Source organism: Chelonia mydas, chromosome 17 (genome assembly GCF_015237465.2).
Source record: "Chelonia mydas isolate rCheMyd1 chromosome 17, rCheMyd1.pri.v2, whole genome shotgun sequence".
Lineage (NCBI taxonomy): Eukaryota > Metazoa > Chordata > Testudines > Cheloniidae > Chelonia > Chelonia mydas.
Window position 1 is genome coordinate 4085639 of NC_051257.2, and position 27801 is coordinate 4113439.

Genomic DNA, 27801 nt, shown 5'->3' on the forward strand with positions numbered 1-27801 from the left:
TTGGCAGCTTGAGAGATTTATTCATCATTAAAGGCCATTGAATCACCATGCCAGCAGTCCTGTACACACACAAGCTGTCGCTGCTGCTAGCAGATTACAAGCAATAGAAGTTCACTGTGGTGATAAGTTATCAGTGCTTGCAACTGAAAAGCTGTTGCAGGCAGAGAGGGCAGTCCTCCAAAGTATTTCCAGCCTATTCAGCCAGCTGTGGGATGAGATTCCCGTAGCAGCCTTTAGCCATTTCCAAGGACACCATGTAGAGCAACTCATAGCGCTGGTCACCTCTAGTCTTCTGATAAAGTGGACTCTTTGCCCTTGCTGTGACAGTAGGACCTGTGGAGTGTTAATCTTCTGTAGCTGGGTCCATGTTTCAGCTACCTAGCGAGCCAGGGGGTCTCCTTCCCTTTCTCCACACCCCTGGCTGGTCGCTGGCGTGACGCTAGTGAGGGGTAGTCATGGCCCGAATTAGAATGCCCACTGCGAGTACAGCAATAGCTGCAGTGACAGCCAGCCCACGCCGTATGATCAGCTGCTTCACAGACAGCATTTCACCAACCGTGGAAAGGGCAGGCGTGGCTTCCTGGAGCGTTAGCTGGTACGTCTGACCCTCGTTCTTAGTGATGCGCGTCAGAACGACGCCGTTCGGGGCTTCTGCTTCCACTGCAACACAACAAGGGGGGGTGGAGGGGCAGTGGTGCTGCAGGGCTGCTCAGGCTGCAGAACTGAGTTTGCAGCTGGCAGCACTAGGATAGCCAGCAGAGGCTTCACAAATTAAATTGAGCCCTGGCCCGATGCTGAGGGGGGGAGTGAACGAGGCCTTCTGCAGCCCTTACAACCCCCCTGATCCCCTCCTCTTCTGCTTTCTTTATGCCTCAATTCCCATGCTCGTAGCTGGTGTTTTCCCCTCCTCTCCCAAGCTTGCAGGAAGAGCCCTGTGCCTGCCCTTCAGTGCAGGGTGCAAGGGAAAATAGAGCTGAGCAGGCCAAGCGCTTATTAGAAGTAGGAGAGGTTTTGTGCGCTCTGCTCTTTAAAACCCATTTATTGTTTTAAAGTAAACTGGATTGCAGGCCAGCTGCCAACGGAACAGGCTCCACCCTCCCAGCTGCACGGCGGGAGGCCCAACTCTGGGCTCAGCCTCCTGCGGCCTAGAAATTCCACTTGTTGAGCAGCCTAGATCTTCATGGGGTGAGAGACAGCAACTCTAGACAGCAAGGGCGAGAGTCCACTCAGCCCAGAGCTGTGCGGCGTAACACCCTTCGTTTCCCTGCAGGTACGTCAGGTTGCCACACTGGGACTCGAGGGCTCCTTTCCTAACACGAGCCCTAGTGTGGCTTGCACTGTAACTAGTGCAGAGCATGGTAATGCTTCTTTACATGTTATATAATCAGTGCAATTAAACTCCACTTCCCCCAAACTGCTTAGGCACGTGCATACACACTGCCCAACTCACTTGCCAAGAACCGTAGTGGTTTTAGTTAGCTACCCACTGGCCAACACTTCAGTTACTCGGGTCATGTATGTGCTACCTAAACATCTGCAGGTCACACTATTAGGCCATTAGTAAATCAAACCTGTTCCCTACCAGAGGGGAGAGCCATCGTGTATGAGATAGGAGCTGAGTTCAAATCCTCGCCAGCCAACTGGCTCACACCTGCCCGTTGCTGAGCCTAGGAACATAAACACACTGTACTCAGTCGATCACTGTTGTATGCAGCAGGTCGGAAGGGAAAATATATTTGTCTTACAAAGCAAGTTTTACTATCACATTTCAGATATAGTTTGTCTCACAGGAGATATCACTGCCCAGCCATGAGATTTGTGTTACATGAATATGGAGCTTTTGCTGGCATGGACGTTGTGACTAAAGAAAGAACCCCGAGAGCAACGACAGCCCAAAAAGTATCCAAGGGCTGAGAGGTTTAGGTTGTGTGTGTTTTGTGGATGAAGGGAAAGCAGTGGACGTGTTGTTCCTTGACTTTAGCAAAGCTTTTGACACTGTCTCCCACAGTATTCTTGCCAGCAAGTTAAAGAAGTATGGGCTGGATGAATGGACTATTAGGTGGCTAGAAAGCTGGCTAGATTGTCGGGCTCGATGGGTAGTGATCAATGGCTCCATGTCTAGTTGGCAGCCGGTATCAAGTGGAGTGCCCCAAGGGTAGGTCATGGGGCCGGTTTTGTTCAATATCTTCATAAATGATCTGGAGGATGGTGTGGATTGCACCCTCAGCAAGTTTGCAGATGACACTAAACTGGGAGGAGAGGTAGATACGTTGGAGGGTAGGGATAGGATACAGAGGGACCTAGACAAATTGGAGGACTGGGCCAAAAGAAATCTGATGAGGTTCAACAAGGACAAGTGCAGAGTCCTGCACTTAGGACAGAAGAATCCCATGCACCGCTACAGACTAGGGACCGAATGGCTCGGCAGCAGTTCTCCAGAAAAGGACCTAGGGGTTACAGTGGACGAGAAGCTGGATATGAGTCAACAGTGTGCCCTTGTTGCCAAGAAGGCCAATGGCATTTAGGGATGTATAAGTAGGGGCATTGCCAGCAGATGGAGGGACATGATCGTTCCCCTCTATTCGACACTGGTGAGGCCTCATCTGGAGTACTGTGTCCAGTTTTGGGCCCCACACTACAAGAAGGATGTGGAAAAATTGGAAAGAGTCCAGCGGAGGGCAACAAAAATTATTAGGGGACTGGAACACATGAGTTATGAGGAGAGGCTGAGGGAACTGGGGATGTTCAGTCTACGGAAAAGAAGAATGAGGGGGGATTTGATAGCTGCTTTCAACTACCTGAAAGGGGGTTCAAAAGAGGATGGCTCTAGACTGTTCTCAGTGGTAGCAGATGACAGAACAAGGAGTAATGGTCTCAAGTTGCAGTGGGGGAGATTTAGGTTGGATATTAAGAGAAACTTTTTCACTAGTAGGGTGGTGAAACACTGGAATGCGTTACCTAGGGAGGTGGTGGAATCTCCTTCCTTAGAAGTTTTTAAGGTCAGGCTTGACAAAGCCCTGGCTGGGATGATTTAGTTGGGGATCGGTCCTGCTTTGAGCAGGGGGTTGGACTAGATACCTCCTGAGGTCCCTTCCAACCCTGATATTCTATGATTCTATCCAGACTGGTTTGCTCTTGAGCTCTCTATCCAGGGTTGGCATTAAAACCCCGCAAGGACCCAATGAGTAATAGGTGACCTGAACTGCTTTTAACTATATATGAAAAACTAGCAGGAGCCCAAATCATTAATAGAATCGCTGGCTAGACAAACCCCTTGCATTAAGCCAAAATAGCTAAAAATCAGTTTTCATGGTGCTGTCCAGCCTTCTCCTGCAACATAGAAGCACTCAGCAGTGTGGGGTCTGGCACCTTTTGCTGGGCTGTGTTCGCTCAGGCTTGCAGCAAAGATTACAGGAGCTCCGTGGAACACAGAACAGGGCAGGGACGAGGCCTTCCTTCCCTTTCGCCTTTAACGACATGGCCAGCTGGCTCCCTGCCATGGGAACAGGGCGACACCACTTGTGGCTAACGCTCAAAGAAGCGTGACTGAGAGGGCCCTAAAGGAGTAACTGATTATTGATTATTCAAGAGGGATAAATATGGTGACAAGCGTTAGCCAGGTCATTGTGATTTTTAACATGGCTATGGCCAATATGGTGGCTTAACGGCAGGAAACCTCACCCAATGTCTGCATTGGGCCCACTGCTGCTAAGTCATGGCTATTCAGGGACCCTAAGATGTTTCACTAATAGGTCTGTGCCATCACCCCCGTCCCCCCCCTTGCATGCATGCCAAATACAACCTGCAATACGCTCAAGTAAAGCTGGTTACCTCCTCGGAGGCCCTTTTCCAGTTCATCCGCCCAATGTAGATGACAGAGCAGCTGGCTGGGATAAAGGCGCTGATCAGCAAGCCGACCCAGAGGCCTGGCAGAGGGAACGCTGGTGTTAACAGATGAACTTGGTACCCAGATGAAGCTAGGGCGGCCGGTGCTACAGAAACACTTAAGACGGAATCTCCTCCTGGCCCCGCAAGCCTGTGTCTCCCAGTGCTTTGCTGCCTATACACGCCCATCGTGGGCCAGAACACGCGTGCCCAGCGCTCAGGACAGGGCCACCAGGGAACTGGGGAATTGCTCCTTGTGGCAGGTGCGCTCCTACCTTGGGCTTAGCCTCGAGGCGCCAGGCTGTACCTTGCGGGGGGGGAGAGCTGCGCAACGCTGCCACCTAGTGGCCACTGCTGCACAGGACAGTCAGGGTCCTTAATACTACACCTGCCTTCTCAGGTGGCTCCTCCCCAAACCTAGGAGGGACTCCCAAGGGAAGCGGGAAGATCCAGGCCCAAAGGAACCCTCTACACTCAGCCCAGCCAGGGAGAGGCCCGCAGCAGCCCTCAGCAGCCTAAGGGATCTCCTGTTCCTGCCAGACTCCCCCAGCCCAGGTAAGAAGGGAAAGGGGGGTGTTAGCCAGCCAGGGTGTAGATGAATATGGTGGTGGGAGATGGAATGCGGGTGGGGAGAGCTGGAGAGGACATTGGTGTCGAAGCCGAGGTTGGGTTGGGGGTGGAGGGGGGATGTAGGTGCTGGAACTAACGGTGTGAGGGGTGCTGCTGCGCTCCCTGGCTTGAAGTGGTTCATTATACACAGGGTTGCAGTTTGGTTCAATGGCTCCCAGCACCCTTCGGGGGGAAGGAAAAGAGATGCATTTTGGGGGGATGGAAGATGAAATTTTTCTTGGGCTGTGCAGGGAGCGATGGAACTATTCTGGGAGGCTGGGGGGCAAGATGTGGGCTGTGAGGGACTGGGTTTTTAGGGAGGGCTGGAGGCTAGATGGAATTTGGGCTGTTTCAAGGAGGGGCGAAGGGACAGATCACTGGGACCCCTTCTGGCTTTGGAATCTACGAGAACCCGGCTTCTAAAGCAAATTTCAGCTGTGTTTAGTATGCACCAAACAGGAGCAACATCCAAAACCCACTCCCTCGAAACCCACCCCCAGCCTCCGACCCCACCCCTCTCCCAACACCAGCCAGCACAAGGACTGAGTAACCTTTAGGCTCATTTTAAAGACACTAAAGTTTTTATGCCTTGGGTTTTAAAAAAAAGGCAGCCAAGAGGCATGGCCAAAGGTAGGGCAACAATTTAGCCCTGTTCCCGAGACACGATCAATGGAGTCTAACCTAGAACATCTGGTGCTGGGCTCGTTTTGTCCTGGGATTTGGGCGTTGGTATTTCCAGGGCTAAAGGGTCAATTCCCTTTCCCCACCCTTCTGATGTTTGTACCTATCATTCCAATCCTGGCCACGAACAGCAGCACGCTTCCCAACGGCAGGCCCACGGCATAGTAGCCAACTGTATTCAAGATCGCGCCGATCTTCTGCTTCCCTGTGCCTCTTAGCACTCCACTGGTTACGCACTGCGAGGGGGGAGGACAAGATGACTCTGAAGGATGTGCGCTGGTTGCAGTAAGTCCCCTAGGCTGGGTGCTGGCTGCAGCACTGCCCACGCATACTGGTTGCTTTACTTCCCCTTACTGACCTCTATCGAACCCCCGGGGGGACACCCTCCCCACAGCTGAGCTCTCGCTTCATGGCTGGTTGCAGCCAGGCAGCTGGTAACCCCTGGAAGCTTGTATAAGAGCCTTGCCCCAGGAGAACCTGCTTTCTTCAATACAGCCCCTGGCAAATGACCACTGTTTGTCTCTCTTCTGTACTCATTGCTCTGTCTCCTGCTCACAGATGAGCCACACAGTAATTCCTGTAGGCCCACAGGTAGGGAATGTTTCCTGCATTCGTTTCCTTTCCTTTCCCCATACCTACCCCGTCCCTTCCATCTGAATGCACCATGCATTGACTATTAGCCCTGCTATTAAAGGATTTTCCTTTTGGCCAGTTTCCCCATTACATCGGACGTATTCGTTCCTCTGAGTCCTTCCCTAGGGCCTGTGATCTTGGAGGCAGACATTACCCAGGCTCTTAGCCATGGGGATAACTCTGGACTCTCTCCTTGATCAACCTGGAGCCGAATTCCACCAGCATCGGAAATAATGTCTGAGAGCAAATGCAGCAGCACGGTGAATTCCCTGAGGTACTTACACAGCCGGCTTCGAACACGTGGACGGCCATGTACACTGGTATGACCCAAGCCACCAGGGCGATGATCTCTCTGTTTAAGGAATGGAGGAGGCAATCAGGCTCAGAAGGTGCATCTGTCACAGCTAAACCAGCTCATGCCCCGAACACGTCGCTGCATTCCGTACAACCTGCTGATCCTCGCAGACTTGCACAAACATGCCTGGAGAGAGACTTGCTCACAGCACACGCTTTACAGTGCGACCGAGCACAACAGTACTACAGGGCCATGCCGCAGGCTGGGACTGAACTGAGTTACAGGAAGTCTTGACCCTCATTTCTGCTGCCGCACTGGGAAAAGTCAGCACCTCATCAGTCACTCTTCACTCCCGGCTGGCTGGTCTTTAACCAGCGATTGAGGGTTTCGGGTGTCTTCGGGTGTGATCAGGAAAAGTCTGTTGGGCCGGGTGGCATCTGTACCGCCCTGCTAACTAAGCTTTTTGCAGCAGGCTTTCCCCGTGACTGGATCAGCTGACGTCTTCCGAAACAAAATTTGCTCTGATCCAAATAAAGAGGCACATACACCAAGGTGCTCTCTCCTTCGAGTGAAGCCCAGCTCAGATGCAGCATCGTTTTTCCAGCGAGATCCCTGCTTTGTACTCAGATGATGCATGAGCTGGAGCGTAGGAGAAGGCAAGTGGGTCCACCCCATGCGTTAAGGTCCCCTGCAGTCACTGGGAACCTCTCCCCTGACTTCAGTGGGCTTGGGAGCAGGCTCTCCTAAGCCCCCAAACAATTCTTCCCTTGGCTCAGTCTTTAATAGTAACTTGTATCTTTGTTGTGAAAGACTGTAGTACCGAATCGGAGCAACTCACCTGTCACTGGTAAATATGTATCCCAGCACATCCTTTGTGGCTGCTAATATGACGTCCACCACCAGGCAAAGAAACCCTGAAAAGCAGAGTCAGGAGTCAGTCGGGCAGAGCAACCACAAGCTGACGACTACGTGAAATCCAGTTCCTGTCAGGGCCTGAGCAACCTGCCTCAGGCCACAAGTGTAAACAAAACTGGGGCTGTCACCCTGGTCCCTAGGTGCCCATATCACTAAATAACTGCAGGCAATCCGGCTGAGTCCTAGGGCTGGAAACAATAGGATACTGCAGGGGAGAACTTAGGTGCAACTGGCAAAGATCAGTGTAGGAAGCTTGCAAAACCAGCTGCCTTTGCTATGCCCAGCACTAGGCAGAGCCATGAGCATCTCGCTTTGACTGGCACTGTAGCATACAGACTGACCACCCAGGAGGGATGGAGCCAATGCAGAGTCACTAGGCTGACCAGACAGCAAGTGTGAAAAATTGGGACAGGGTTGTGGGGACCCTATATAAGAAAAAGCCCCAAGTATCGGGACTGTCCCTATAAAATTGGGACATCTGGTCACCCTAAGAGTCACACACCTGTGCACAGAATGCTGGTGATGGAAGATCTCTTGGCCTCCTCTGGGTTCCCAGCACCCAGCGCGTTCCCCACCTGAACGCTGACGGCTACGCTGAGTCCATAGTGAATCTGAAATCCCAAAGCACCGACACACGTTGGTCTGGGGAGGGGACATCATGGGCGACCCAGGGGCACAAGTGTTACAAACACCTCCAGCCGAGACAATTGCTAGGAGGCGGCCCGTGAGCTAATGAAGGTGAATGTGGACGGAGCTCTGCAGAGCATGAGGTAAAACTTTAGGTCGGGCAGAGGGAGGGGCAACAGCCAGGTGTAATCGGCGCACGGGCAGGTAGCCACGAAAGCGGAGGTTCTCATCCTGCCTCTGACCCTGATTCCCATCTGTGACCTTGGGCAAGTCACTTCACCTCCCAGCCTCAGTTTTCCCATCTGTAAATAAGGGATAACATTGGCCTACCTGACGGCTGGGGAGTGCAGATAACGTCTCTCTAAACCCCAGACTGCAGGGTATTATGGATTGACAGGCTGGGAGCAGGAGACAGGGACAGGTCTGGGCACAGGGGGTGACAGTGTGGAAGCTGGGCCCAGGAGACAGATGTGGGACATGTTTGGGGCTGATTATAGTTAAGGCTAACGCTTCAGTATGACTGGCTGTCTGGCTTCCTCTGCCAATTCAGACCATAAGAGCTTCAGAGCAGGGGCTGTCTTGCATTGCTGGTCAGCGCCCAGCATGACAGGGCCCCACTCTCAGGGAGGGCCTTTAGGTGGTGCCGGAACGTAAATAATAACCCCAAATTCTTACCATGTACGACACAATGGACACCTCATAAATGATGGATTGTGCGGAAAGCTCCACTACGCTCAGCAGGCCTGAATTTGGGGGGAAAAGTCAGAATTTTGTATTCTGATCCCCAGAAAAGGAGCCTTTTAAAGAGCAGGTGATACGTCAGGCAGATCGGTGGCTCTCAACCTGTCCAGACTTCTTTCAGGAGGCCAATTTGTCTTGCATACCCCAAGTTTAGAAACTCCCTCACTTAAAAACTACTTGCCTAGAAAATCACACCTAAAAATACACAAGTGTCATAGCACACTAGTACTGAAAAATTGCTTACGTTCTCATTTTTTACCATATAATTATAAAATAAATCGATTGGAATATAAAAGATTGTAGTTACATTTCTGTGTATAGTCTATAGAGCAGTGTAAACAAGTCACTGTCTGTATGAAATTTCAGTTTGTACTGACTTCGGTAGTGCTTTTTACGTAGCCAGTTGTAAAAGTAGACAAGTATCTAGCTGGGTTGATGTGCCCTCGGGAAGACCTCTGCCTATCCCCAAGGGTACACGTACCCCTGCTTGAGAACCACTGTGGTAGATCCTCCTTGGTGATAATATTTCTAGTGCCCCATCAGCATGCTCCTCCCATCACTGACCTATCAGGAAGCTTCCGATTTCGTAGGTCCACCACTCAATGCATGTCATGAGCATGCTGGGCACAGCCAGAGTGACGAAGGTGTCCCACTCTTGGAGGCACTCGCTGGACCAGCCTGGGACAAGAAGATGAAGGGTGTAAAGAGTCAGCCCGGAGGTTTAGCATATGGAGAACCAGGAAGTGAAACCGACTGCGTCTATTTTCACTTTCCAGAGCAAGTGACGTGCAAAGAGAAAAAGCCCCAATTCAGATGCACCCAAACTCCAAGAGCGTTTAGAATTCGACCTAATCTTTTCGGAGCCTAGGCCATATTAGAGAGAGTGACAGGGACCAGGTTGGACATTTCTGTAAATCCCAGGGGGAAACAGCCACCCTTTCCATACTCCGTGGGCCCTACCAAGCCACGTGTAACCTCAGCAGGAACTCCCGCGATGGTGAGTGTGCTTTGTCCGTTAACACATCCCAGTGGGCCCACGGAGCCTTAACTGACACTCACAAACCCAGGCCCCAGTTCTACAGGGGACTCCTGCACGTGTACAGAACTGACAGCAGGATGGGATGGGTGCTGTTCTGATTGCAGCCCGGGGACCTCTGGCAGCTTTAGAAGCGAGGTTCAGTTCCCCAGGAACGCTGCTCACCGACAAGACTTTCTTTCCAGGCTCACCCAGCGCTCGTGATACGCTCTGTTGGTCTGAGCTGTAACTTACGCCACACAGCATCTGGCAGACATGCTTATACCAAGGTTAACATTAACCCTTCTCACCAACGGAATGCAAATCAATGGAAGGGGGAGCTGAGAGGGTCTCCCATGTGAAGCGGAGATTTTTGCAGACACACAAAAGCATAAGAGAAAGATACCACACCTCCCCAGGTCTCCACATGGAGCTTCTTCACGACAATGTACAGGAACAGGAAGATGGCTTGTGCGTACTGAGCAATAGTGTTTGCCCAGGCCGAACCCCTGGGAAAGGGACAGAGAAGGCAAGTTGGACTTTCTGCTCTTGCAGAGAGCGCTGTCTCGCCGGCAGTTGCTCTAGCTGCAGCGAAAGGCTCGCTAAGGAGCTGAACTGAAGACACTTGCCCAGACGACAATAGCATCTCGCCCACTCCACACACCGCGGTGCGTTGCTGAGCAGGTTCTCAGTGAGTGGGGTGTTCACCTCCCCCTGAAACATTCGGAATCGGTCTCTGGGTGCAGAATGCTGGAGTGGATGGACTAGCACCCCAGCTGGTTATGGCTAATCCTCAGGGGCTGGTTTACTACGGCACTAACATACCACTATGTACGATCTGATTGGCCTGGACTCCATATCCCAGAAGTCTCCATGGTACCCTTTGCTACCAGTCAGTTTCCAGCTGGCGTGTGTATATTTGCCCTGTGCTTTTACCCAGAGAAATGACTCTGCCCTACAAATAACTAGCACTTTCCATCTCCCAAGCATTGCATGCACATGAACTCACAGCTGCTTCACTTCCTATGCTAATGCTTTTGGGTCCTGAAGTCCTGTCTCAGACAAAGCTGACGTTGACAGAGGGGTTTTACAGAGGAAGGACGTCGGGGCAATGTCTGTTCTGTATCTGGTGAATGTGCCCAGTGAGAGGGGACTGCCTTTCTGCGACGGCCAACGGGATACCTGTGGATCGTCTCAGGGCCTGGTTCTCTGGATGAAGAGAGCTAGTCGTACCACTGGGCCAAATATTGAGGCCCTTGCTTGGTTTTATCCTTTAAGCAAAGTCCCACTAGCCTCAGCTGGAATCCATGTGCAAGTTAAGAGAGCTTTAGTATCCTCCAGGGACCCAGGCTGTGCCTCTGTAGCCATCCGTGACCAAGTCACATTCGTTCACTTAGGCCAAGATTTTTCAAAAGTGGCTAATGCTTTTGGGCACCCAACTTGAGACACCTTTAAAGAGATCTGATTTTTCTGAAGTGCTGAGCATCTGGTCTCTGAAAAACCAGGCCCCTTTAAAGAGGTCTCAAGTTGGCCCCCCAAAACCAGTACCACTCAGGATCGAGCCATAGCTGGACTTCTAGTTTCTTTCTTCCAAATATTTAGGCACTACTCACATGACTCCGAGGCCCAGCACGTAGAGAAAGACATAGTTTGCAATTGCATTTATGATATTTCCAGCGATGCCACTTAGCACCTCTGGCCAGATTATCCTCTGAAATTAAACAAAATACAGATCTGTGTTTTTTTAACTGGGCTCCTAGATTTCTGTTGCCTTGTCTAAAATATAAACATGGCTTCTGGAGAAAGGCGTATGTTAGTGCCTCACCGATCTGTTCAATACCAAACTCTTGGGGAGCAATTGAGGCAGATGTGGAGTGACCGGGGAGGGTAGAACTGATGATGCTATAGTGAAATTTTCTTCAAGAGAGCAGCCTTGCATTGATAGGAAGTAGCTCTGTATTCTGATTGGCTAGGAGCCTCCAGTTCCATCAGAATTATGGCTTTTTACAAACACCATTCAGGAAGCAGCAGGTTGAGTGGAGAGAGCAGGAGATCTGAGTTTTGTTCCCAATTCCATCATTAACTTGCAGTGTAATCCTGGGCAAGTAATTTAGGCCTAAATTTTCAAAAGGGGCCTCTAATTTAGGGTACCTTTAGTCTGTAGGTGCCCAACTTTAGAGCCCCAAGGCCTGATTTTCAGAAGCACTGAGCACCCATAACTCCATTTAAGTCAGTGGGAGCTATTGGTGCTCAGCTCTTCTGAAAACCTGACCACAGATTTACAGGCCACTCCTGAAATGTCTAGTTCTTAACCGTTCTGTGCCTCAGTTTCCCTACATGTAGGCTAGGCATAATGGTACTTTGCACATCCTTGCAAAGCGTGGCTGAGATCCTCAGGATTGTGCAAATATTATTGTTTCTGAGGAATGGAAATGCCAAGCTGAGGGGCAGTTTTTGCTACAGAGAGCTCCTCAGAGAAGGAATACAGATGCAGAACTAATACCCTACCGTCTTGCTGCAGTTATTAGCTAGAGTCGGGAATGCCCACAAAAACCCACCTCACCAGAACTGGCTAAAAAGATTGACCTGTGGAAAATAAAGCCAGAGAGCAAAATTCAATATCGCTATTGCCTTGGAAAGTAGGAGACATGTAGCTGATCCACTGAAATAGCAGCATGTGCAAAGTGAGAAGCTTAATTAGCTGGACTCTAAAAGGGCAGCTAAATGCATTCGGAGTGAGCTCCAATGGGAACATCATGTCGGAGAACCTTTGTTTTTCCCCGACTCTAACAGAGGGAGGAGTGGCCAGTCATTAGCACAAATGCAAATGAAGCTGCTGCACTGAACACAGGCCCGGGTGGGCGGCTCAAACTGCAGCAATAGGATACTACTGGGCGTGCGTGTTTTATATGGGCTACTGGACACGGTGCAAAACAACTGTGAGCTCTCGGGGCAAATTACCTGAGAGAGACACCCTGAGCAATTGCACAGAATGAGAGATTTGCCCCCTTTACTTAACAAAGATGTGAACGTGAAGGTAAAGGGGCATCCTACCTGATTCTGCAAATATCTCGTCTCCAACTGGTACAGAAAAGCCGCCTGCAAAAGTCAGTGAATCAGCCTGTGAGATCAGGGGACTGGCCAGAGCAGAGTCTAGAGATTACAGGAGAAGCAGAAAGCAAAGTGCCCAGCTGGCATTCATGGGGCATAGGAAGGAGGGTCTGATTTGGACGGCATCACTGAGGTTGGGGGTGCAGGACAAAAACGTACTTCCAGCGCCATTCAAAAGACCTAGAAGGTAACGGAGCTCGGAGCTAACTGCAAAGTCAGGGTGAGATGCCGGACTCATCCTGCACCCCAAATTAAACCTACCAAGGCAGCTTGGCAAAACTGGTAAATGAAAATTTAGCAGCCCCGGCACAAAAACCCTTAAGACGCTCTTGGACACTAAGGAAAAAATAACAGTAGCAATAATATTATCTATTCACTAGCCCTTGAAGGGCATGAAAAAGCGAAGACAGTTTACTAGCCTGTCCTAAAAATCCCACAGAGCACTCGCCCTGGGCCAGTACATAAGTAGATCCTTGCGAGGCTCCACCCAGGGCTGTCTCCAAGTTTGACCATTCCTGCAGGAAGGAGAGAGACTATTTTGCATGCAAGAAGCCACTGCAGGCAGAGAAAAGGGCCATGGGACTCCATGGAGCTGAGGGGACGGGCAGCATCTGGCTTTGGGCTCTGGGAGAAGTGACTTCCTAGCAGTGACTGATAGAGAAAGTCGAGGGTAATGGGAACTTACAGGAAGAGCTGGGATAAAAATCATCACATAAACCTGGGTTAACCTGGGGGAAGATACAAAACCCCACAATTAGTACAGGGCATCTTCCAAAACATCCCTTTTCCCCTGCCAGCCCTGGCCTGCCCCTCCGTGCTCGCTGGGTAACGTAGGGGGGTATGGCTCACAGGAGGACCAGCTATCCTCTGCCTTCCTCCGCTGTGGCTACACCCTCCTACCGAGGCACAGCTCCGCAGCATTGTTACAAGAAATGGCTCCCCTGCGGAGACCCGTCTGATAAGCCTCATGGCATGGGAAAATCGGCTGCTCTGCAAGAGGGAGGCAGAGAATTTACCTTCAAAAGGCAGCAAGATTCAAGGCCAAATTCTGCCTTGGGTTATACCCATGGATGTGACCCCAATTAATACAATGGCGGGCTGCATGGGGCGGGCTGATGGCAGAACCCATCCAATAGGGAGAGAGGGGTTGTGCCAGTGTCGCCAAGGGCTGGGCCCCTCCAATGGAGGGGGCTAAACCAGTGTCGCCGAGGGCTGGGCCCGGCCAGCAGGGAGAAAGGAGTGGTCCACCGGTGTCGCCGAGGGCAGGGCCTGGTCCATAAGGGGGCTGCTCCGGTGTCACTGAGGCCTTAGCACGTAATTTAAGGCACCCGTCCCCTTGGTTTCTTGGAGAGCGTGTGACGCGCAGCAGGGAGCTGTACAAACTGGAGCACACGCCCAACCTGGAGACCTCCGGGTCCTGCCGGACCAGCAGCAGGATCTGCTCGGTGTTGATGAAGACAGCCCAGCAGGGGAAGCAGCAAAGCAGCAGGATGAGGATCCCACGCTGCAGGATGGTTCCCACCCGCTTCATGTTCTTACCGCCATATGTCTGGAAAACAAGAGGTTAAATCCAATGGCATCCTTCAGCCACCCTCTCCACCTCCAACCCCCTGACTGCGCTGACTAAGGGACTGCTGGGCAGTTCTCTCCATGGCCTAGAGGCCTGCATGCTTCTCCCACTTGGGGACGGGGATCCATACAGGAACTGCACAGGAGTGTCGGGCATCACCCACTGCCTATTGTAGCACAGCGGCATGTGAGGACTTTGAGGGTCATTAAAAACATGCCCTGGGATCCTTCAGTGTCCATGCAAAACAGGTAGGATGTGGCTTTTAGGGTGGTCTAAGACAGTGGTCCTCAAGCAGGGGTACGTGTAACTCTGGGGCTATGTGGAGGTCTCCCGGGGGTACATCAACTCATCTAGATATTTGCTTACTTTTACAACAGGCTACATAAACTGCATTACTGAAGTCAGTACAAACTAAAATTTCATACAGTGTTATGTTTATACTGCTCTATAGACTATACACAAATGTAAGTACAATATTTATATTCCAATTGATTTATTTTATAATTACATGGTAAAAATGAGAAACTCAGCAATTTTTCAGTAACTGTGCTGCATTCTCATGTTTAATTTTTGTAAGCAATTAGTTTTTAAGTGAGGTGAAACTTGAGGTAAGTAAGACAAGTCAGACTCCTGAAAGGGGTACAGTTGTCTGGAAAGGTTGAGACCCACTAGTCTAGGAGCTGCTACCGCAGTGTGGCTCTCTGACCCCACTTAGTAGCTTATGAATCTGTTACAGCCTTGGAGTTAATGGACCTGGTCCTTTTGCTACAAGAGTAAGAGGCTCACATCTTTAAATCCAAAAGTCCTGGGCTCAACTCCGGCAGCCAGACTGTCCTGGGAGAACACTGCAGTCTCATTCTGCAGAAGCATGACATGTGATGGATCCTTGCGAGATGAAGAGCCATGTTGGACCCTGATGGAGCTTTGAACTGCATATTCTAGGGCATCTAGGTCAGTGCTTAGACAATTGAGTCATTCCTTGGTGTTTCATAGGATCCGCTCACCTGGGTGTCCTGAAGGGCAAAACCTATGGAGTTTGGAACTTCTAAGGGTTCATCTACTTGGCTTTGACTCTTATAGAAGCTCAGACACCAATTATGACAGCACTGTGCAATATGGGCGACTATATTCAGCCAGTGTCTTTAAAAAACAACAACACAACCTCTAAAACAAAGAGATCAGAGACCAGCAGCTGTTACCTACCTGGGATATTAACGTGTCACATGCTGAAGATAAACCAAACCCCACAGAGATGCCAGTAACGTTTATAACCTGGAAATAGTCATAATAATAAAACAACAGTGAGAAAACATGACAGTGCAATTTCAGATGGTCACAAGTTTCATCTAGGGCTGGGTTTAAAAGGCAAAGGAGATGTCAAAGGTCCCCTTCTATGTCAGGCTGTTACCAGCCCTTCAGCCATCAACCCACCTCTCCAACTACCTAGTTACTATTTTATAAGAGACGTTTCACATACATGAGCTGGCGTGAAAGGATACAACCTATGTAAAGACTCAAAACTAAAATACTTACAGCGATAGCAAGCGTGACGGAGGCCAACTCAACCTTCCCCAGATGGCCGCAGAATACAGAGCTTACAACGTGTATCATAAAGATCAGCAACTGGATCAAGGTCTAGAAATGGGCGGGGAGGGGGGAGGAAAAACAGATCAGGGTGACTGCAGGCTGCAGAGGTGGAGGTGTGATTACACCGAGAGGCTCCTTGAGGACACACTCTTTCTGTACTGTACAAAAGAGAGCGCGTGGGATTGTTCGCATTCAAATGGGTTTAACGAATAACGTTAGAATATTTAAAAAAAAACAAAAACACAACAACCCCCAGATTAAGCAGGTTTTAGGTTTATCCACCAGCCCTTGGAAATTCTCTGAAAGACTCGGCCTGATGCGATGACTCTCTGTCACCAAGTCGTTTCCTCGCGGTTCTAGCCAGTCCCTGGTCAGCTCGGGGTTAATCACTCCACCTGACGCTCCACAGGGGCTGGTGACGCCAGCAACTCTGTGTTTTGGCTAAATAGGCCAGACTCTGATCTCTGCTACATCTGGGTAAGCCCGGAGTAGTGCTATTGAGCCCAGATCGGAACAGGTGCGACGGAGCCGCATTTCCGCACCCCAGGCGTGTCTCACATTTGGGAATATCTGATCAGCTCCACGGATGGGAAGAGTCTTAGTCAAGATGGGCCCCAAGCTGCTGCCACCATTTTAAATGCTTAAACTACCCCTGCTCCATTCCCTTTGGGTTGCAGCATCTCCTCAACCACCTCTGTGCAGCCTACGGCTTGCCTCCTGCTCTACCGTAGGCAAGATACCTGCCCCAAGGCACCAGCCAAGAAGACTTCAGCAGCGCAGCCTGGGGAAGGCTATCCCAGCACCCATGCATCTCTTGCTCCTTCCAGGAACAGGGGCCTTCCCGCTAGCGTCTCTGTGATGTCTCATCCCTTTCTCTCTCCGAGCGAGCACCATCCACCCGTGTCCCCAGTGCTGGGGGCTTTAAGGGTGCCACACTGTACCTGATCCTACGGTTCCTCCCTCCCTTTCCTCTCTGACCCTTTTTCCCCTTTGCTGATTATACTACAGGAAGCGGCAAGTGGTCGTTTCAGCACACAGCAAAGGGGAGGGGCGGGACCGGGGGATGAACTGAACCAGGGGTCTGGGGCTCTGAGCCTTGCAATGAGAGGGGGCCTGGACTTTCTAGGAGAGGCAGTGGAAGAAGGGTATGTACTGAGCTGGACTGGCCAGCTTGTCTGCCTGCTAGGGAGGAAGATCCAGGATGGGGCCAGAAGGACAATGAGGGTCAAACCTCCAAATGCCACTTAAAACCTACAGGAGCTCATCACCTGGAAGTCTGGAATCCATCCAGCCACCTCCCACCTAGCAAGCAGGATTCAAACCCATGTGACTCGGGGCGCTGCCAATCCAACTTGAGGGGAGTCGCAGACCTGGAGCAAGGGGCTCTGCACCAATATGCTGGACAAACCCGGCTATCTCTAGCCCTCCCTCGCTCTCACCAGTGGTCCCGACAGCACCAGCAGCTTCTTCACCTCTTCCCAGAAGTTGAATGGGATCAGCTGGCGAATCCAGCGTCTGCTCTTCTGGCCGGAGGATGGCACGTGCGGGACGATGCTCCTGGTGTCTCTGAAGGGGTTCTCATCAGCAGGGCCCGCGAGCTCCATGCTGCCGCTGTGCCAGGGAATAACTAACCCTCTGTTTCTTCCCCGCTGGTTAAACCCGTTCGATTCACTTGACCCGAGCGGGCAACGGTTTCGTAACCACAGCAGAGTGCACTTCGGCCATGGCTGAGCAAGCATGCCCCTATCCGCCACCCGCTCTTGCTGGCACAGCCTGAGAACAGGTGATGAGTAAAGTCCCTGGGACACATGGAGGAGGAGCAGCAGGGCTGGGAAGCAGGACAGCCTCGAGCAGAGTCGGATTCTGTTCTAGGTATGCTTGGGTCTGCCTCCACACGGGGGGGGAGAGGTGTGTGTGTGGCCTAGATGACCTCGCAAGGTCCCTTCCAGCCCTGCACATCTATGATTCTATGTCAGGGCAGCATGGACAGCCCTGATGGGGGCAGCTGGAGACAGCAACCTCTGGGGATGGGGAATTCCTGCAGCCAGACTGCCTTGCGATGTTGTCTTGCATGCTAAGCAAGGCTGGTACTGGTCCATAATTGCATGGGAGACCTAAGGGCAGAAGAGGTGCTGCAAAAAGTAGCATGGCTGATCCGGAAGGTGGCGTTCCTCTTTCTGAGTCAGTACTGACGTAATGCTCCTTAATAAACCCCTGGCACTTAGCATGGGTGTCCTGGCCATGGGCTACGTGCTGGTTGCAGTGGGGAGATCTGGCTGCAGGAGGAAAGCAGAATTTGTTCCCTGTGGACTACACATTGCCAGCCTGAGGCCGTGTCTGCACTGGCAATTGTTTGTGTGGCAGCAGTGCCAGCTGCGGTCGAGGTCTCGTTACGCTAAGCGCTGTACACACAAGGCAAGAGACAGTCCCTGCCAGAGCACTTGTAATCGCCAGGGACAAGCTGGAAAGGGAGTGGGAGGTGAAGTGACTTCAGATCAGTGTCGGGGCCAGGAACAGAACCCAGGTTTCTGACTAATAGTGGAGCCGTACTACTGCATGGGCATAGCCAGGACTCTGGGTTTGTTTTGTTTTGTTTTGTTTTACCACCATGCCATCTAGATCTGTGCAGAATAGGATCAGAGGGGCTGGTGGTAACAATGCTAGAGTACTGTCTACACTACAGCTTCCACTGGTACGGAACTGTGTCACAGGCAAGCTGCGTACCCAATGCAACTTACGCATCCTCTGGTTCCACTGAGATAAGGCACACGCTTTCTGCCACACTGTTGCTGCTTGGGTCTGACTCCACTGCAATCAGTGACAAAGCACCCCATGACTTCAATGGATGCAGGATCAGGCCCTTAAAGAGATGCCCGCCTATTATTTTGGTTGGCTGAGGCTTTCACCTGATCCCTTCCAGTGATGGTTGTGCTGTCCTCTTTATAGAGTCTCTCAGCTGGCTCCTAACTTTGGATTAGTCTATCTGCAGTTGGGAAGCAGCCCCACACAGTGATCTCTACTCCTCTCTAACATTGCTTGATTCAGTTCCAGGCTTGCTCACTCCTGCTGAAGGAAACCATTGTTGCCTTTTAGCCTAGCTGTGTTAATGAAAAACCAAGGCTGGGGGAAGCAGGTCAGAGGTGATACTGGTCCTATAGCTTGTAAGCCTGGCCTCCCCCCACATTCACAGGGCCAGTGCCGGGGATTTCATTCAATGTATAAGCCTTTGTACCCTTACACTGCCTTGCTTTGTTCTCTTGCTTTCCCTGCTAGCTGCAGTTCTATCCCCGGGGTTCATCTGGTGAATTGAACGTTAATTTGGCATCTGACTTCTCTCTGCGTGAAAGGTTTTGCCTTCTGCGACTTTCTGCATTCAAACAGATTCCATCTCTGCTAATTTCTTTCACCCAGTCCTGTGTTGGGATTGCCCTTTATTCCCTAACATCATTTGTATTCTGGTCATTTTCACAGCGACCTTTGCTACAGGTTACTCATCCATCGCCATTTCTAACTGCACAAGTCTGTGCCAGGTAGTGGGAGTCTGACTCCCTGTTCCTTTGACGCCTACACTGTGGGGCTAATGATTGCAGGGATGCAGAGTTTCAGTGCATGAATCACATGCAAGCAAAATTCTGAGCTGACCCCTGCCCTACAGTGCAGAGAGGGGCCAGTATTTCTACCACTGTCCCATCTGCTCCTACTCTGAGCAGGATGAGAGGGAACAGCAGCTAAGAGTGCCTGCACCCTGTCTCCAGGAGGGCGATGTTACTCATTGTATTGTTCTGAGTTTAGACTAGGTCGAGGATTGACCTGGACCAAGGAGCTGGGAGTTCAGATTAGGTGATGGAGTTTGGTGGATTTATTCTACACAAGGCTTAGCAAAACATTTCTTAACTAGCAGTCACTGTAGTTCATCAAACCCTCCCTTTCACTGAAGGGAGCCAGAAAAGAATCCCAGCCCGGTGTCACCCACATGGACCCGCTTGCAACCATGTGCCACTTCTGTAGTTAGAAAAGCCAGCTAAGCAATGGCAGCCCTGGGCAGTTTAAGACATACTGCTAACAAGCGTTCATGTGGATGCAGCGGATTAAGTGAGGGAGGTTCCACTTTTACTAGGGGAGAGATGTTTGGTAGAACGAGACACAGTCAAAATGAATGGCAGCCTGGTGTGTTCATTGCCATACCCGTTAGCGATGACAGAGCAGACTTTGCTGTGTGCGTCACGCTGGCCTGAAAAGCCAGAAGAAAAGTGGATTGCTAGTAATGTGTCCACCAAATGCAGAGTTACCAGAATCAGACATACATTTTCCGGATGATACTTTTCTTGGATCATGCTAGGGTGACTAGAAACTAGTAACATGAGGACAAATTGGAAGCAATTCCTGAAATCAATTAAACAACCTGAATGTTTATGCATAAAAATTTACTGTATCAAAATGCTGGATTCCAAAAGCATGACAGAAGATTTCTTTAGGCAACATGCCTGGTGAATGGTAGAGAATGCCCCAGGAAGCGTGTGTGTCAGTTTGCTCCAGCCATTGCTGGGTGATTCTATAAACACTTTCCAACAAAGCAAAAAACTTACCCTCAGTTTGCTTTGTGTTGCATTATAGGAGAGTCGCAGATCAAGTTTTGAAATGTAAAAAGTGCTCAGAAAATGGGCTCTGGAATAACATGGGAGGCACTTGGCACATTCAGGGCAAACTCTGTATTTTAACCAAGCAATGGAACATAAAAGACATGAACAAATACTTCTCAGGATCAGGAAACAGTGAACCACCGGTAACGTTTGACTGTCTCAGTCAGTGCATCAGTACCCATTCTCTGCAAGTGTTGTACAGTCTGTCCATCAGCTGTGTTGGGGACTTGGCCTACTGGCTCTGTCATACTGCTATGGAAGGGATCAGCAAACATCCCCTAGTCAGTATCATTCATGCAATGAATGCATGAGTGCTGTGCCCTCACCCCACCTGTTAGAACAGGAACAACCAGGAGTCCTAAACAGGACACTGTGACTTCACCATAATGCCAAGAGAAGTGGTCCTTGACATGCTAGCAGAATAGATGAGCATCCTGTTTCACCCCAGCCTCTTCCTAGAACACCCAATCACAGCCTTGTGCCCAAGTCCATCAATTCCAGTCTTCACATTGCTGGCCTACCCATTACCGGTCAGGAGCCGGACTAGAACCCCCACTAGCAGGACTGCAATGGCCACAGCCAGAGCCAACCCGCGACGGAAGATCAGCTCCTTCCCCGACAAAACGTTCTGTCCTGGAGAGGCGGAGCCCAGTGCAGAGTCCTCCTGCAGGATGAGCTGGTGATCTGGCTGGATCTCACTCCTGGAAACAGGGTCAGGCAAAACCACCACATTCTGGACTTCCGTTTCAATTGTGAAATACTCTGTGTGGCAGATAAGTTAGGTTACAAATGGGAGGTTGGAACAGGCAGGGTCTGAGCTGGAAAACGAGCTGCAGAGCTTGAGAGCCAGTGGTTCCCAGCCACTCTCACCATGGCTGGGACAGGCACAGGTGACAAATTGTCCTAATTTTCCTCTCCTTACCTGGATAAGCCTGGCCTTCATGTGTCCACTTTTAGAGAGAGCGGTGTTAGGAGCAGCACTTTGGCGTTGGAGCGCCACTGCAGATTAGGCCATGCAAAACTGAATGGGAAGCAGCGGGCGAGGCTGGCTGACATAACAGAGGTCTGATTCAGAGCGGTGCTGCAGTCCCAGCCGGCACAGGTGGGAGCCACACTCGGGTTCAGGCCCTCTGGATGCCAGGCTAGGTTCCGTTCCCGCAACTCTCAATCTCTGTCTTCCTGCCAGGTGAAGGGCCTTGTTAGGCACTCCCTGGGGATTTGCTTGCCTGGAGACCATCCCTTAGGGTGGGAGGGACACGTGAGCAAGACCACACTCACACAGAGGTGTTGCTGCTAGTCTGCTTTGAGCCCATGAAGCTCTGATATCAGTGGGGCCCTGCCCTGCCCTAGGGGAAAACCCACCCCCATGCAAAATCCATCCCCAACCCGCTGCACTGCTCAAGCCCCCACAGTCCACTCACTGAATAGCATGGGGCCACAGGGTAAGTTACTTTAGCACTTAACCCCACACATGCCTTTTGCACAATCAGGCTCTTCCTGGTTGTGTAGAAGGACTGTCCCCGTGGAACTTGGCTATACAAGGCACAGAGCCTCTGCATCACAGGTGTTACTGGCATGTCTAGTTGGCATTAGCTCAGGGGGCATCAGAGAACTGCAGCCCCCTCCCCAAGTCCCAGACACGTACCTGAACCACCTGTTTCATCAGCTCCAGCATGACTGGAGGACACAGCTACTGGCTTCTCTTTGAGCCCTGCTCGGATTTGAGCCTAAGATAAAAAAAAAAAGAGCAGGGTCAGAATCTCCATGGACCCTGTGCAGACAACAGTGCAACCCGCCAGGGACACAGGGCAGTATGAACATACCACCAAAAACCGTACCGCCATCAATCCTGACACTAAACACCGTGTTCCCTGTGGGGGGAGCACGAGGGAACAAGCCACACGTGACAGAGGTTATGCACCCAACTGCTCCAGGGATGAGGGCAAGAGACGAGACGGTACAGAACAGGATTGAAAGTTGCCAGAAGAGCAGAATGGCTTGTTGCGCGTAGAAATGCCGTTGATATTGCAATGGAGACCGTTAAATATTCCACATGGTTATGCGCTCTCTAGAACTAGAAGTCTAATTGCACCTTTGCCATTGAGCTGCTGTCTTCGGAGAGTCACTTTACCGCTGACTCTGTTTCCCCATCAATAAAATGGGATTAATGTAGACAATAAAGGAGTTGGGAAGCTTAAGTCATTGAAGCTCCCTTCATCTGCAGCCCTTCACGTTTGAAAAGTACTTTGAGGTCCCTGAAAGGAAAGCCCTAGAGATGAGCAGGTCAGAGGAGGGATCACAGGGCATCTTTCCTCTAGTTTCCCATACACAGGAGAAGATCTCCAGTCTCAGGAGAGACTTTCAGTGCAGACAAAGGAAAATACTATAAGCCCTGAGAGCTGCAACGGAAAGGAGGGATCATTTCTTAAACTCTTTCAGCATCACAACAACAGGTCCTAGGCAACCAGAGCCACAGCACCAGATGCAGTGCAAGACCCCACAGAAATAATCCTGATGGAGGCCCAACGTGAGATCTCTGACCCATCTTGGACACCCTGTCCTCAGAGCATGATTTAAAGAGAAATGCTCTTCGGTTGGGCATCTGTGACCCTTCCAGCTGGCAGGCGACTACTCAGGTAAGCTAATAACGTTACACACACTCTCCCACCCAGCTCCACTGATCCTGGAGAGAGCTAGTCTTTTGTTATTCAGGTGTCCTTCCAACCCCTCAGACTCTCCCGAACTGCCTCCAAGGCCACAAGGACATTACTTCTAAAGGGACAATCCTTCAGGCTGGAGACTGCTCTGCCCCGGTGATAGGCTAGAAGGGATCCAAGCAGGCCTTCCCAGCTCGGACTTCTAGGTCTTCAGCTGGAATACGGGAATTCCATGATCAACAAGTGACTCTGAACCCAGAACCCTTCTGATGCTTCCTTTTCAGGTTTACAACCAGTGAACTGCAGGTGTTCACCCCCCAGCACTCCTGCCAGAAAGCAGTTATTGAACCACGGAACTGGAGGGACAGATTGTGCAGTTACACCAGTAGCCGTACCCTGGAGGTCTGATTTGCACCAGTGCAAGATTTGACCCACGGTCTTCGGAAGCAACTAAAGAGTGTGAGAGTCTTACCTCCTCTGCAGCTTTCTTCCAGTCCATGCGCAAGACAAAAATCAAGAAGGAAAGGGCTTGCAAGAAGAGGCAGACGGCCATCCCTATCCACAGGCCTGGAGTAAAGGGAAATCCCAGTCAGTTGTCTGAAGACCCCACGTAAAATCCTGGCCCCACTGGAGTCCACGGTAGCACTTCCATAGACTTGAATGGGAATCAGCATTTTACTCCACGTGTCTAGTTGGTTTCCTAATACTTCAGACCTGATCCTGAGATGTACAGACATGCACAACTTGGAGTCAAGGCCAGTATCGTGCAGTCCCATTAGTAGTCCTGGAAGACCTCCTCCTAAGTTAACTGGACCCAACGCTTAGTGCATCTTTTAATCACAGAGCAGACACTGTGCCGAGTTCTCTTCCTGCTTACCTGGGTTAGCTCCATAAAGCCGAATTTGTGTTATTAAGTCAGCACACAAATACAACTCAATTTCTTTGGAGTTGAACTCCAGATTTCTGAAGGCCATGGAGAAGAATTTGGCTCCGTGTCTGTTCCTTTAAAATTGCTGGACCCAAGACACAATGCAAGTGCTGGAGTTGGAGGGAGGCTTCCATCCCTTGGAGGCCCTTAGGGAAAGCAGACGCTTAGCTGAGCCCGGATTCAGTAACATGCATCAGCCCATGCGTAAGTCCCATTGCCGTCATTAGAACTGAAACACGTGCTTCGCTGAATTGGGGCCCTGCGGAGGTTAAACCTGGGAGCAGGAGCATACAGCCAGTGGAACCAGCTCTCCGCATGTCGCAGCCAGTGCAAGACTCTTACAGACTTCAACAGGCGCAGGACTGAGGCCGGCATAGGCAGTGACAGACAACTGCACTAGTCAGGATATTCAGCATCCCTCCCGCTCAGCGCCAGCCCCACACGTACCTAGTACCCCAAGCTTGGCGGCGAACATCAGTGAGATTCCAATGGGGAAGCCGACGCCGTAAAACCCAATGGCATTGGCGATGGCGCCGATCTTCTGTTTCCCGGTCCCCCTCAGCACGCCGCCACACGTAGCCTACAGAAACGTGCACGGGTCAGAGCCATGTTTGCTGGCCTCTGGCACACAGTGGGGACCTGATGGACTCGGGGGGGGGAAAGAGGGCAGCTTTGTAGCTATTAATAAGGCAATACTGCAGCACTAGCCCACAGAGCCGAGAGGGGCTGAAGTCCCATTTCACAGATTTCCCTCCAACGAGGAGACTATATAAAGATTCCTGCCTGAGCTAGTATGGAAAGCAGCAGATCAGTGCACGTAACATCAAGCTGCCCTCAGATACCAGGAGGTGTAGCAGCTGGGAAACCTGCCCTTGTGAGTGTCCTGGATCAGCTATATTGCATGCAGCAGTAGGCATCCCAACGTATCCATGGGGCAGGGAACTGGTGGGTGCGAAAAGATCTGAAAGTACCACACCAAGGGCCGTACCTTGGTACTATCAGGAGCCTGCGTGTGCTCAGCATCTCCCAAAATCAGGCCATGTGTTTAGGTGTCTAAATAGGAATCAAAGCACCCAGCGTAAGTCACCCAAGTTAGGCAACTTTGACTCCAGATTTTTAACCTTTAGGTGACAGGAGTTGGGACGTCCTGGATGTAACGATAAGTGGTGGCTACAAGCACCAAGGGGATTAAAGTGCCCCAGGATGCCACAGGCTGCTGCTTTCAGATGCAGCTGGAATCTTTTCCCTTTAATTTTAGCAGATTGCAGGTGAGCGTCAAAGGACCTAAGACAATAGAAAATGCCAGCCAGTTCCAATCAAGAGTACGTAGCTTGGTGCACTAAAATACTCACTGCTGTTGCATCAAGCAAGTGGAAGGGAGCACATATCAGCATCACCTTCGACACCAAGGTAACAATCTCTCTGTTGGGAGAAAGATGAAATGATCATTCTGGAGCGTGATATAAGCAACATGGTCTGAACGCAGGGCTGGAAGCAAGGAACTCCTGGTTTCTCATCCTAGCTCAGACACCGACTCGCTGCCGATTATGGACAAAGTCACCAAGAGCCTGATACAAAGCCCGTTGACGATCCGTGGTACTCTTTCTATTGCCTTTAGATCGGGCTGAGTTAGTGGTGCTGTAGTGTTTTGCGCTGGAACCTATGCTACCTAATGGCTTCCTGTGCTGGGGAGATTCTCTGGCGGGGGTCGGGGCTTGCTAGATTTAGGATAACACACTCCATCCCCAACTGGCTGCTTCTCAGTCTGTCCCTCATACTCAGCAACTGGAAAACAAGTTCCAGAAAAGCCCTTTAAGTTAAATAATCGTCTTTGATGTAATCAGATTACCCACTTGTCGCTGGTGAAGATATAGCCCACTACGTCCTTCAAGGATCCCAGTAGGGTACTGACCACTATAGCAAACACTCCTGGAAGACAGTCAAGCAACAGGGGATTTGATCAAGACAGGTACCACGTTCTTCTCTTCTCCTGGGCTGCTGTTTGGGACCAAGATCTCTGGGCTGTTGGTGACATGTTTGTTCACGACTTAATATAGTGGGGGCCTGATGTTGGTGGGGAACTCTGGGCGCTATTCCAATAAGCAACGTGAGAATTTGCTGAGTTAATTCCCCATGGATGCCTTCCCCACAGGTCCTGGCGCAAGGGTTAGAACACTAAATCAGATGCTATTTCGCTACAGAAACCATAACGTCAGATCTTCCACAGAGGAGCTTAACTGAGCCTTTTTTATTGAGGAGTTCAGTCCAAATGAGGACAGTGTGTGACCCACCTTCATGGAGAAATTAAAAAAATAAAAAGTGACAGTCCCCATTTCCAAGGAATTTGAAGGCTATACTTTAACAGTGAGCGACACCCTCTTTTTTCCCCAAAAACCCTCAACCCACCTTCAAAACCCCATAAAAAAAATCAGCCTGAAATTTAGTAGGGCTGTCAAGCGATTAAAAAAATTAATTGTGATTAATCGCACTGTTAAACAAGAATAGAATACCATTTAAATAAATATTTTTGGATGTTTTCTACATTTTCAAATATATTGTATTCTGTGTTGTAATTGAAATCAAGTGTACAGTGCTCACTTTATATTGATTTTTGTTTACAAGTAAACACTGTAAAAACACTGTAAAAAACTCAAAAGAAATAGTATTTTTCAATTCACCTAGTACAAGTACTGTAGTGCAATCTCTTAATCATAAAAGTCGAACTCACAAATGTAGTTATGTTAAAAAAAAAAAAAGCTGCATTCAAAAATAAAACCATGTAAATTTTAGAGCCTGGAAGTCCAGTCCTACTTCTTGTTCACCCAATCGCTCAGACAAACAAGTTTGTTTGCATTTGCGGGAGATAATGCTGCCTGCTGCTTGTTCACAATGTCACCTGAAAGTGAAAACAGTTGTTCGTATGGTACTGATGTAGCCGGCATCACAAGATATTTACATGCCAGATGCGCTAAAGATTCATATGTCCCTTCATGCTTCAACCACCATTCCAGGGGACATGCGTCCATGCTGATGACTGGTTCTGCTCGATAACAATCCAAAGTAGTGCGGACCGACGCATGTTCATTTTCATGATCAGAATCAGATGCTGCCAGCAGAAGGCTGATTTTCTTTCTTGGTGATTTGGGTTCTGTAGTTTCTGCATCGAAGTGATGCTCTTTTAAGACTTCTGAAAGCATGCTCCACACCCCGTTCTGATCACATTTTGGAAGGCACTTCAGCTTCTTAAACCTTGGGTCAAGTGCTATCTTTAGAAATCTCACATTGGTACCTTCTTTGTGTTTTGTCAAATCTGCAGCAAAAAGTGTTCTTAAAATGAAGAACATGTGCTGGGTCATCATCTGAGACTGCTGTATGAAATATATGGCAGAAAGTGGGTAAAAAAGAGCAGGGGACACACAATTATCCCCCAAGGAGTTCAGTCACAAATTTAATTAATGCATTTTAAAAAAAAAAAAAAGAGAGAGCATCATCAGCATGGAAGCATGTCCTCTGGAATGGTGGCCGAAGCATGAAGGGGCATACGAATGTTTAGCATATCTGGCACATAAATACCTTGCAATCCCAGCTACAGAAGTACCATGCAAAGCCTGTTCTTACTTTCTGGTGACACAGTAAAGAAGAAGAGGGCAGCATTATCTTCTATAAATGTAAACAACCTTGTTTGTCTGAGCAATTCGCTGAAGAAGAAGTAGGACTGAGTGGACTTAGAGGCCCTAAAGTTTTACACTATTTTGTTTTTGAGTGCAGTTATGTAACAAAAACAAAATCTACATTTGTACGTTACACTTTCACGATAAAGAGATTGCACTACAGTACTTGTAGGAGGTGAACTGAAAAAACTATTTTTTGTTTATTTTTACAGTACAAATATTTGTAATAAAAATAT

The 27801-nt window shown here is 50.0% G+C and overlaps 2 protein-coding genes and 1 long non-coding RNA gene across 4 annotated transcripts in view; 1 reads left to right on the forward strand and 2 right to left on the reverse strand.

Moving 5' to 3' along the window:
* On the reverse strand, nucleotides 1-17387 carry LOC102934102 (multidrug and toxin extrusion protein 1). 2 transcript variants are annotated; one of them, XM_043531308.1, is made up of 17 exons: nucleotides 17142-17387; nucleotides 15616-15717; nucleotides 15286-15354; nucleotides 13913-14061; nucleotides 13198-13240; nucleotides 12456-12500; nucleotides 11015-11112; nucleotides 9813-9910; nucleotides 8951-9064; nucleotides 8321-8388; nucleotides 7521-7629; nucleotides 6942-7017; nucleotides 6091-6160; nucleotides 5279-5411; nucleotides 3832-3926; nucleotides 1583-1667; nucleotides 1-660 (listed from the first exon to the last, which is right to left on the reverse strand). In XM_043531308.1, exons 1-17 carry the CDS (start codon nucleotides 17271-17273, stop codon nucleotides 440-442), a joined length of 1707 nt encoding a protein of 568 aa, XP_043387243.1. In that variant the 5' UTR covers nucleotides 17274-17387; the 3' UTR covers nucleotides 1-439. The 2 variants fall into 2 exon arrangements, with proteins under 2 accessions (XP_043387243.1, XP_037736245.1); XM_037880317.2 differs by having other exon boundaries at nucleotides 17109-17385.
* LOC122463204 overlaps nucleotides 4817-27801 on the forward strand; it is a 23305-nt gene continuing 320 nt past the window's right edge. Inside the window, exons 1-2 of the long non-coding RNA XR_006286353.1 lie at nucleotides 4817-8805; nucleotides 22264-22266. This is a non-coding gene — a long non-coding RNA (uncharacterized LOC122463204). The remainder of the gene's footprint in view (nucleotides 8806-22263; nucleotides 22267-27801) is intronic.
* SLC47A1 (solute carrier family 47 member 1) overlaps nucleotides 20077-27801 on the reverse strand; it is a 19852-nt gene continuing 12127 nt past the window's right edge. The window contains exons 12-17 of the mRNA XM_037880686.2: nucleotides 25748-25823; nucleotides 25247-25316; nucleotides 24342-24474; nucleotides 23439-23533; nucleotides 21955-22036; nucleotides 20077-21071 (exon numbers count right to left, since the gene is read on the reverse strand). Of these exons, the coding sequence (XP_037736614.1) occupies nucleotides 20827-21071; nucleotides 21955-22036; nucleotides 23439-23533; nucleotides 24342-24474; nucleotides 25247-25316; nucleotides 25748-25823 (701 nt within the window). The 3' untranslated portion in view covers nucleotides 20077-20826. The remainder of the gene's footprint in view (nucleotides 21072-21954; nucleotides 22037-23438; nucleotides 23534-24341; nucleotides 24475-25246; nucleotides 25317-25747; nucleotides 25824-27801) is intronic.